Source organism: Amyelois transitella, chromosome 13 (genome assembly GCF_032362555.1).
Source record: "Amyelois transitella isolate CPQ chromosome 13, ilAmyTran1.1, whole genome shotgun sequence".
Lineage (NCBI taxonomy): Eukaryota > Metazoa > Arthropoda > Insecta > Lepidoptera > Pyralidae > Amyelois > Amyelois transitella.
This window is the reverse complement of record NC_083516.1, coordinates 8,646,180-8,656,688: the sequence shown is the minus strand read 5'-3', so window position 1 is coordinate 8,656,688 and position 10,509 is coordinate 8,646,180. Positions and strand designations below refer to the sequence as shown.

General features: G+C 35.8%; 1 protein-coding gene across 1 annotated transcript; it reads right to left on the bottom strand.

Annotated features, from left to right (window-relative positions):
- Window positions 1-8,067: 8,067 nt before the first annotated feature.
- LOC132902434 (uncharacterized) lies at window positions 8,068-9,141 on the bottom strand. Its single transcript, XM_060947420.1, has one exon. The coding sequence runs from the start codon at window positions 9,139-9,141 to the stop codon at window positions 8,068-8,070; it is 1,074 nt and encodes a 357-aa protein (XP_060803403.1).
- Between the last annotated feature and the right edge of the window lie 1,368 nt (window positions 9,142-10,509).

Here is a 10,509-nt window from a genome sequence, read left to right as displayed (position 1 = left end):
CGTTACGTAATTTTAAAGATTTAAGCATACAGACAAACAGACTAAAATAGCGACTTTGTTTTATACTATGTAGTGATAAATAGATTAAGTACATACAAACAAGTTTAACAAAATAATAGCGTTTCCTAATATATTTTCAGCTGTTATTTAATTTTTATGTAGTGATGAACATACAACGTGCCCTGTGGTTCCTGGAACCAATAAAAAAAGAATAGGACCACTCCATCTCGTTGCCATGGATGTCCTTAAAGGCGACTTAAAGATAGACTTATTAACTTGAGAAAATAAGCCCATCTCTTAGGGGGCCCATCAAGCCAAACAGCTGAACGTGGCCTATCAGTCTTTTCAAGACTGTTTGCTTTATCTACGCCGCAGGGGATATAGACGTGATTATATATATGTATGATGAAACATACAAGTGTTAACTATATAGCCCAGTAAAAGTGGATATCGTACGTTTTCGAACTTCTTTTTCTGGTTTTTTGGCCATTATCACCGTGACACATAATTTTTAAAACTTTCCATACAAGCAAAACTCCGAAACACAGCTAGTATCGTATAAATCTACAGTGGCAGATCATATTGCATATCTGATTGGTACAAGGGCAAACAAGAGGCAGAGATAATGAAGCTGGCGATAATAATCCGTTCCAATTATTGAGCGTGCTTCCCTGAGCTTTGGGACGCTGAGAAACTTAGCTAATTATATTGCTATGTGAAGTCAAAGCTATTTTATTAAAAATGAGGTCGTATAATATAATGATAAATTTGTATTCAATAAGGGAAAGTGTAGAAAATATGCCGTGTGGTTTCCGGCACCAATAGAGAAATAATAGGACTACTTCATCCCTTTTAATTCGTGTTAGTTATACCTTAATCGTTAGACAACCGACGCTGCTGAAACCTGATGGATTAGGCCCAGTTCCAACTAAGAAGACGGGAGTAGAAGTGTTTTGAATAACCAATCAGATTTTGTTGTTTTTACGTTTCCGCTCCGCTTAGCCTCGGTGGAAAAATATCAAGCGAATAGGAGAGATGTCTATTTTTTTAAGAATCTTTGACGGCCTCTGTAGCGCAGCGGTAGTGCGCTTGTCTGTGACACCGGAGGTCCCGGGTTCGAATCTCGGCCAGGGCATGATGAGAAACGAACTTTCTCTGATTGGCCTGGGTCTTGGATGTTTATCTATATAAGTATTTATTATAAAATATAGTATCGTTGAGTTAGTATCTCGTAACACAAGTTTCGAACTTACTACGAGGCTAACTCAATCTGTGTAATATGTCCCGTATATATTTATTATTATTATTTATATTTATTTATTTATCTTAGCCGCATGTAAGCAAGCGGGGCGCGACTGACCGAAGATTTGCAGTCTTTAAATATGCAATTCCATAGACGTTTGACTGAGTTTGAGCTCTCACAGCACACATCTGTGACACCGGAGGCCCGGGTTCGAATCCCGGCCAGGGTATGATGAGAGAAGAACTTTTTCTGATTGGCCTGGGTCATGTATGTTTATGTATATAAGTATTAATTATAAAATATAGTATCGTTGAATTAGTATCTCGTAACACAAGTCTCGAACTTACTTCGAGGCAAACTCGATCTGTGTAATTTGTCCCGTATATATTTATTAATTAATTAATTTATTTATTTTATCTTCACTATGGACGGCTCGGAACTCCTCTCAGCTCTGGTGGAAACCGGACCTTAACAGATGAATCTCTATTTAAGGACGGCTCCGAATCGTATAAATGAGTGATTTAGGATATATGACAGTACATTTGTTCAGCGGCCGCATTGAGAGGATCACAGGAAATCTTTTTTTTGTTCGGGACAATGTGATGGATTAAGCAAATTAATTAAGCTGAAAGATTGATTTTGAGGATCGTGATGGCCGGTAAAAAACATCGGATTGCTTTTTATCGACTCCCGTGAATACAACTGGACCTCGTTTCACATACAAAATGACAGTTTGGTTTCGAGCTCTCGTATTTCGCCGATTTTTGACAGATGGTGGCCAATATGTGATCCGGAGTCCAAATGAAAATCAGTTTTTTTAAGTGACTGCCAACGAAAACTTAAAAAATTTTATTAAAATGTCATATACTTCGCTTCCGAAATATCTCAATCTGCGTGAGTGGATATCCCGTCTATATAGATTTTATTTTTCTATCACTTAGCCATATATCTATTCTAATTTCTTACATTCTTATATCGGTTTTATCAATTTCGTAAAACATAAAGCCATGATATTTTATTTATGAGGAAGACCAAAAAATTACATATCAAGTATAAAAACAGGAACGTAAATAAAGTGTCATTTACAGGTCCTAGCTATGTAGGGTTTCCCAAAGAGTATTTAGTTATGGACGCAACGGACTGTAAAAACTTTTCCAAGTGATTTCACAGAACGTTCCATTTATATGGTGCTTGCAAATGCAGACCTTGGGATCCCAAGCATACACGACTACACAATGATGAGATAATGAATTTTAATCAGTATCTCAATATAAACTTTACCTATTTGGATGTATGAATATATTCTTAGTATTCACACGAATACTAGTAATTAAGAGATAGATTTGTATTTTGTATGTTTGTAACGTGTAAACTCAAAAAACTGGACCGATTTTTAAGAAATTTGGCACAGATATCTGTAGATTAGACAAGACATCGGAAGTGACATAAGGCTTCTTTTCAGGAATTTCCCACGGAAGCGAAGCTCCGCGCGAAAGCTAGTCGTTAAATAAATAACATCTAATTTCATAAACATTACATTTTCAAAGTGCTTTTTATTTTTAATAACGTGAATGTGAATTTACGTCTTAAGACCAAGATATAAGTGTTCATTTCTGTACCTCTTGAAAATAAGCAAATAATTGTTATGTATTAGACTATGATGTATATGACTCAGCTCTGGCGAAAATGTGAAAATAATTTAGTGCTCTTGCAAGACATGCCCGCGAGATTAAGTGACATATGTGTTAGAAAAATTGAGTATAAAAAACCGTTTACGGGAATTTACCGAGGCAATTTAGTTTGCTTGCCACAGTCACAAAGTATAGAGGGTGTGTATAATAAACCGTAGAAACCGAAAAGAAGAACCGTATTGTAGTAGTAGTAGGATACACGTATACAAAATGACAGGAAAGAATGCAAAAGAAAGCATGTAAATGTTTATATCACGTACTTGGTCCGCTCGTCCAAACTTTGTTTTGCCTATTGGAATTCTTTATTTTTCTATTAAATAAAAAATCTTTGAAAATGTGATGAAAATATATTAAACTAAACTAAAGTAGTATATTTATTTAACCAATGCCCATGCAATTTTACGTTATTTCAGTATCTCAACAGTCCAACCGATTAAAAGAGGTGATACGTTTATACTATTTTTATTTTGTGATGCAGTTCATGTCGGAGCGGAAAATTACATAAAAACGAGGGAAAACGAGTACAGAATATATCCCGTTTTTACCGGAAAAAAAGTGAATTTGTTTCAATAAATATATTTTATCAATACATTGGTCAAATATATCATATGTACATGTAAATACATCATTCATGTATACTATAAATCAATTCTAATATTATAAAATGTGTTATTTATGTGTATGTGTTATCTTTTACTCCAAAACCACTAAATCGATCTTCATGAAATTTTGCACTCATATAAGGAAGAGTACAAAAAAGAACACAACTAGGTTATTTTTTCACGCAGATGAAGCCGCAGGCTAAAGTTTTAGGATCATTACGTAGGATTCTTTTTATCGATAATGGGCTAACGACCTGTCACTGTTTTAGAATCTCAATTCCACCTGATTAACGTAAAACATTAAATAATTTCTAAAGATATTACACTAACGATTTTCAGAGGGTTGCAATAAAACATTTTCTGTAATAAAACAAACTCAGTCAATACCGAAGCGGTCAGACGATCTCACGCGAACATAAAGGTCTATTCATATTTACGCACACAATTTATATTTTAGATATAAAAGGACACTGACTTCTTTTTTTATTTGATTATTCACGTCACGACAAATTACACAGATTGAGTAGGTAAGTAATTTCTCGACTTGTGTACGGATATATATTGTATGGCATATCAATGCTCAGCCGAAACTGCTTTGCCTAAAAATTATACATTTTGCTTATGATATGATCTAGGGGTGTATTAAGAGACGATTTCTCGGAATACGCGTATTAAATTGCTTGTTATATTATCTAAAAATTAAATGTAAAAAAAAAACATTTATAAATGTTCGTTTTTGTTTTAGATAAAATGATTCATTTCAAATAAGGGCAACGCTGCGCCGTTGAAAAATGCGAAATGTCTCTTATTGTAACACTGCAAACAAGGATGTGATATGAAGAGGCCCTGTGTAAAACTATATATTTTAACGGCTTTCCGGTTCAATAAGCTCACGGTTCACCGGAAGGCTTTATCGCCACTATCGTAAAGTAAGTAGTAAAATTCTTTACGTCTCTGTGAGCTGTTAGATAGCTATATTATATCTTTATATTATGTAGCTTGAGACCGCAGCTTATTGTAGCTATTAATTTAAATTTCTCATGTAGTAGGTACCTAAGAAATCAGATTATTATTGATAATTTCAATATTTATCAAGCAAGCAATCGTCAAAATAAACGTAGCGATCGTATTAAATTCATATTTATAAAAGGTCCGGTATGAAACCAAACAAGATTGTTTTTCGTTTTTAATAATTTAAATGTCCACAAAAAAAAACTAAATGCCTCTACACAAAGCCTTCTGAAACACAACTTGGTAATAAAACGGGCATAAACGGTCAAATGTTTAACAAAATTGTAGCAATTTTGTCCGAGCTTACGTCCAACATTCCATTAGCACTTTTCAAAGGGTTGAATTTGAGTAAAACACCGGAGGCATTAGAGCTTATCTCAAAACGTCTGCAAAGGTCGATGTTTTTATGCCGAAACATGAAAAAAGTGTATTTAAACTGTGTAAATATTACTGTATTCAGAAGTGCTAGAGCGTCGATGGTCAAACGGTTAAGGTGTCGGAATAAAAAGCGTAAAGCACAAGGCACACTTTCACTTAGGTATTACTGCCTCCATATACCTACCAATTACTCTTTTCTGACTTTTATATGTACATTAGTTTAATTGCTAACCGTAGCTCTTGCGGTAAACATCGTGAAGTCCAGTCAATTGGATGTGAAACCAATTAGTGTTATAGGCTCCCCTGCAAAATTTTCGGAGGTCAGACGGAAATTTTACCCAACACATGTGTTTTTAAGGTTGCTCTCCAGAGAAAAGATTTAAAACAACTTAAGGAGGACGTCGACTGACGACCGGGTACGTTTGCCTCGTTTAAATCCGTAACAGCATCGGTTAGTATTCAAACATAACTGCATCACTACATAGTATAAAACAAAGTCGCTATTTTAGTCTGTTTGTCTGTATGCTTAAATCTTTAAAATTACGCAACAGATTTTGATGCGGTTTTTTGTAACAGGTAGAGTGATTCAAGAGGAAGGTTTTTATGTATAATTTTTTCCGAATTTTGCACCCGTGCGAAGCCGGGGCGGGTCGCTAGTAGTACATAACTTCGAAAATGGTCATTGGTACATGGCCGAGGTGGGATTCAAACCTGTACCTTTCAGCGCATCACGCATTATAACCGGGAAACTTACCGATTTGTCAATCGACGCTCTTACAATTATAACTATTTTACGACTGAAAAAACATGTCAACCAAATACTACATTTACGTGACGAGTCCAGCAAAGTGGGTTAACATCACAAACTCAATAAATTCAATTCATTTCGTGTCAAAAAAGATGGATTTATTCGGGAGATGCATATCAATCACTCAATAAGCTTTTAGCCGAGTTTCGCTTTGGCACATTTGAATGAAAAAATGATGCATCCGAACCCACTGTCATGTGTCAAAAATAGCTAGTAACTCCAACTGCGTTGTTATAAATTAATATTATAAGTATAACATTTACATGGGATAAGTCTCACAAATTAGGGTAGCCCCAAATTAAGTTGTAGACTTGGGTTATAATATACTAAGGGAACGATAACTATATTTAATAATAAATAGATAAACATCCAAGACTCAGGCCAATTAGAAAAAGTTATTTTCCAACATGACCTGACCGGCGTCGAAACCGGGACCTCTTGGTCCAGAGGCGAGAATTCGACAACCGTGCCAAACAAGACGTCAATATTATTGAAATTGGGTTTTTACCGTTCCTGGAATTTCAAGAAAGCCTCTCTTATTGTTTGTCTATCCTACTAATATTATAAATGCGAAAGTTTGTGAGTATGTCAGTATGGATGTTTGTTACTCTTTCACGCAAAAACTACTGAAGTAGCTGTAGCTGAAGACCCAGAATAACATATAGGCATATACTTTTTATGCGGACGAAGTCGCGGGCGGCCTCTAGTACGTTTATACGTGGGGAAAATGTACACCATATACCTCAACAGTTGACTGTCAGCGCTTATCTTATTGGCATTCAGGGTTCTATCACGTGAAATCTGTTTGTTCTATTGTAATTACCCCCGCTTCACCCGCATTAGTTTCTCAACTCAAAACGGGGGGTGCACTTTCTAGACATCTTGACAGTTAGTAGCATATAATAGTAATCGGGGAGAAAGGTGACAATGGAAAATGCCATATCATAATTAATACTATAGCAGAGGCATATTTATATTTGAATCTCAATTTTATCATTAAGCCAAGCAGCTGAGCATGTATTTCCAGTCTTTTGATGACTTTTGACCCTGTCTACCCCGCAGAGTAGTAGGCGTGATTGTATGTTGTTATTAAAAGATGCATTCAATAGTGACAAGTGTTTATTTTGACGATACTTGGGTGTTTACGTTTATTTATTTTATTTGTCTTTTTTTATGATAAATAGCATTTTTTCGGGCTCCTTCGGGATTTAGATAAGTGCTTCCTTAAGGGATGGGCGTCCCATAAGATAGCGTTTATTGTTTACATGCCCAAATTGCCTAATTTCAGCGAAATACTCCAGCTGTGTCTTGATAAATAGGTATGTTAATCGCCTTTTCTTTTTTAAAAATGCTACATCTACATCTCATAGTTAAAATTTTATTACATGTATGGATGAATCTAATTATAAGATCAATTAATAAGATATACATACATACATATAATCACGTCCATATCCCTTGCGGGATTGACAGAGCCAATAGTCTTAATAAGACTGAGAACCCACGCTCAGCTGTTTGGCTTAATGATAAAATTGAGATTCAGGTTGTCAGCCCATCGCCTAAAAAAATTATCCCACATTTATGATTATTCCCTAAGTCGCCTTTTACGACATCCGTGGAAAAGAGATGAGGTGGTCCTATAATTTTTTTATTGGTTCCGGGAACCACACGGCGGACAAAAAATCTATATGCGCGCTCTATGTGCCGTGTGGTTCCCGGCACCAATAAAAAATAGAATAGGACCACTCCATCTCTTTCCCATGGATGTCGTAAAAGCCGCTTATAAACTTGGGATTCTTCTTTTAGGCGATTGGCTAGCAACCTGTCACTATTTGAATCTCAATCCTATCTTAAAGCCAAATAGCTGAACGTGGCCTATCAGTCTTTACAAGACTGTAGGTTCTGTCTACCCCGCAAAGGATATAGACGTGATTATATGTGTTCAATAAGGGTCCAATTAAATAAAAATACCGTGTCCTAGGCGAACTAAAAAAGAAAAATTTATTCCTCCATCTTACCAACTAATAACAAAGATAAAAAACCATAGCAACCGAACAATGCCAAAAATCAAAAGAGTCCATAAACTTACAACAAAACTTAATGCTTGGACATTCCGCCCACCATGGACATTATGTCCATAAAACAATGAATGAGATGTTATAAACATTCACTATGCTATCTTTAAACTTAATGTTTTACTAAACTAAAATCAAATCTTCATAAATGTAACGAAAGTAAAAATAACAAAAAGAAACTAACCTACTAATTCATAAGAAAAGGTTAATAGAAGTGCATGTGTATCACTGTAAATGATAAAAAAAATACCACACATTTCTATTTAGCTATAGGTAAAATACACAACTTTGAGACGGGTCTCTTAATTATATTCCCTTTACATTTTAAAGTAACAACACGCGTAATCTTATCCAACCCAGGGTGCTTTTGAGTTATAACTCCATACAACCATCTGGCAGGGGGAAGATCATCTTCCTTTACTAGTACTATATCACCAATATTTGGTTCTGGCGTTTGATAACTCCATTTGTACCGATGTAAAAATTGTGTAAGATACTCCTGAGACCACCTTCGCCAAAAATCTTGTACCATGCGTTGCATAAACTGCCATCGTTTCAAGCTACTCATGTTTGACGTTTCATAGTTTGCATCTGGTACAAGTACTAATGGCTCCCCAATCAAGAAGTGACCTGGTGTTAAAGGCTCGGGATCATCAGCCGATGAGCTTAAGCTTGATAATGGACGCGAATTTAGACAAGCCTCAATTTGAGATAAGAGAGTGCTCATTTCTTCAAAAGTAAGTGTAGAAGTTCCGATTATCCGTCTAAGGTGATATTTAGTGGATTTTACGCCAGCCTCCCATAGTCCTCCAAAGTTGGGGGAATGCGGTGGGATAAAATGCCATTCAGTACCATTTGTAGATAACCAATTCGCTATTTCTGGCAATAAGCTAGACTTTTCTGCAAATAATAAGGACTTCAATTCACGTTCTGCACCCACAAAATTTGTACCATTATCACTAAAAAGCTCTGCGCAATGTCCTCTTCTAGCTACGAATCTTTTAAAGGCAGCAATGAATCCTTGAGCAGTAAGGTCACTTACTACTTCTAGATGGATTGCTCTAGTCACCATGCAGATGAATAAACAAATATACCCTTTATATGCATGATGACCACGTCCTTTGGACGTTCTTATAGCAATAGGACCAGCATAGTCGACGCCACTTCTTTTGAAAGGTCTCATTGGTGTAACTCTGGCTGTTGGCAATTGTCCCATCAGTTGCTCTCTACGTTGACTTGCATATCGAATACAAATAACACAATTGCGAATATAATGCTTTACTTGGTTTTTAGCGTCAATAACCCAGTATTTTGTTCTAAGATGATTGATCATAATTTGAATACCCCCGTGAATAGTTCGTTCGTGCGTATCCTTTATAATTAAGTTTGTTAAATGAGCTTTAGCTGGAAGAATGATTGGATGTCTTTTATTTACGTTCAAGAAAGTAGCTGTTCTATCCAACCGCCCACCAACACGTAAAAGTCCATCATCGTCAAGGTAAGGATTTAACGGTTTAAGTTTGCTTTTTGTTTTAACTGTTCCTCCTTTAGTTATACTTTCAATATCTTCATAAAAACTTCGAACTTGGCATTGCTTTATGTATATATGTAATGTTTGTTGTAATTCTACATTAGTTAGCCATTGAGGACCTTCATTGGTTTTATTAATGCTTTTCAAAATAAATCGCCTGCACCACGATATAACTCTTAGAAGTCTCCTTAATGATGAGAATCTTTCCCATATAATAACATCATCATCTATACTTGTTAATACTTGACATATTTTAATACCTTTTTCTTCTGTATTTGTATCATATGTTTTATCATCTCCATTGTTATTTATGACTACCTTTCTCAAAAAATCTGGTCCTTGCTTCCACAGTCTCATTTTTGAAATGTCAGACGGCATAATTCCACGCGATGCAATATCCGCAGGATTATATTTTGATTGGACATGAGACCATTGAGATCTGTCTAAACTTCCTAAAATCTCTGCTACACGGTTAGCGACGAATACTTTCCACCGGCTTGGATGGCTGCTAAGCCATGCAAGTACAACTGAAGAATCACTCCACGCATGAATGTGTTGCTTTGGAATACCTAAAATATCAGCTACCTCTATTAATAATTTAGAAAGTAGTGTTGCCCCACAAAGTTCTAATCGGGGTATTGACAGTTGTTTGATAGGAGCTACTTTTGTTTTAGAAGTAACAAGGTTTACATTAATATTACTACATTTATCAATAACACGGATATAGACAACTGCGGCATATGCTTCACTCGATGCATCGCAAAATCCATGAAGCTGAACAGAAGTATCATCCTTTCGAGTGTTCATCCATCGGGGTATCTCGAAACTTTTTATTAATAAAAGCTCGTTTCTATATGCGACCCATTCGGTTAGTAATTGAGGCGTAAGTTTTTCATCCCATTTCAAACCTGATGTCCATAGTTTTTGAATAAAAATCTTAGCTTTTATTACAATTGGAGCAAGCCAACCTAATGGATCATAGAGACGTGATATATCTGAGATCACTTTCCGTTTCGTGATTGGCTCTTCAATTGTCGGCAACTGCACTAAATATTTAAATGTATCGTTACATTTGTCCCACGTAAGACCCAATATATTTAGTAATCGAATCAGATTTATCAACAATCTTTGGTGTTTCTGTCTTAGACTCTTGCTCTGCAATTCTATTAT

Excerpts from the sequence above, each read along its gene's own strand:
- LOC132902434 (XM_060947420.1), bottom strand. The coding sequence starts at position 9,141 with ATGATCAATCATCTTAGAACAAAATACTGGGTTATTGACGCTAAAAAC.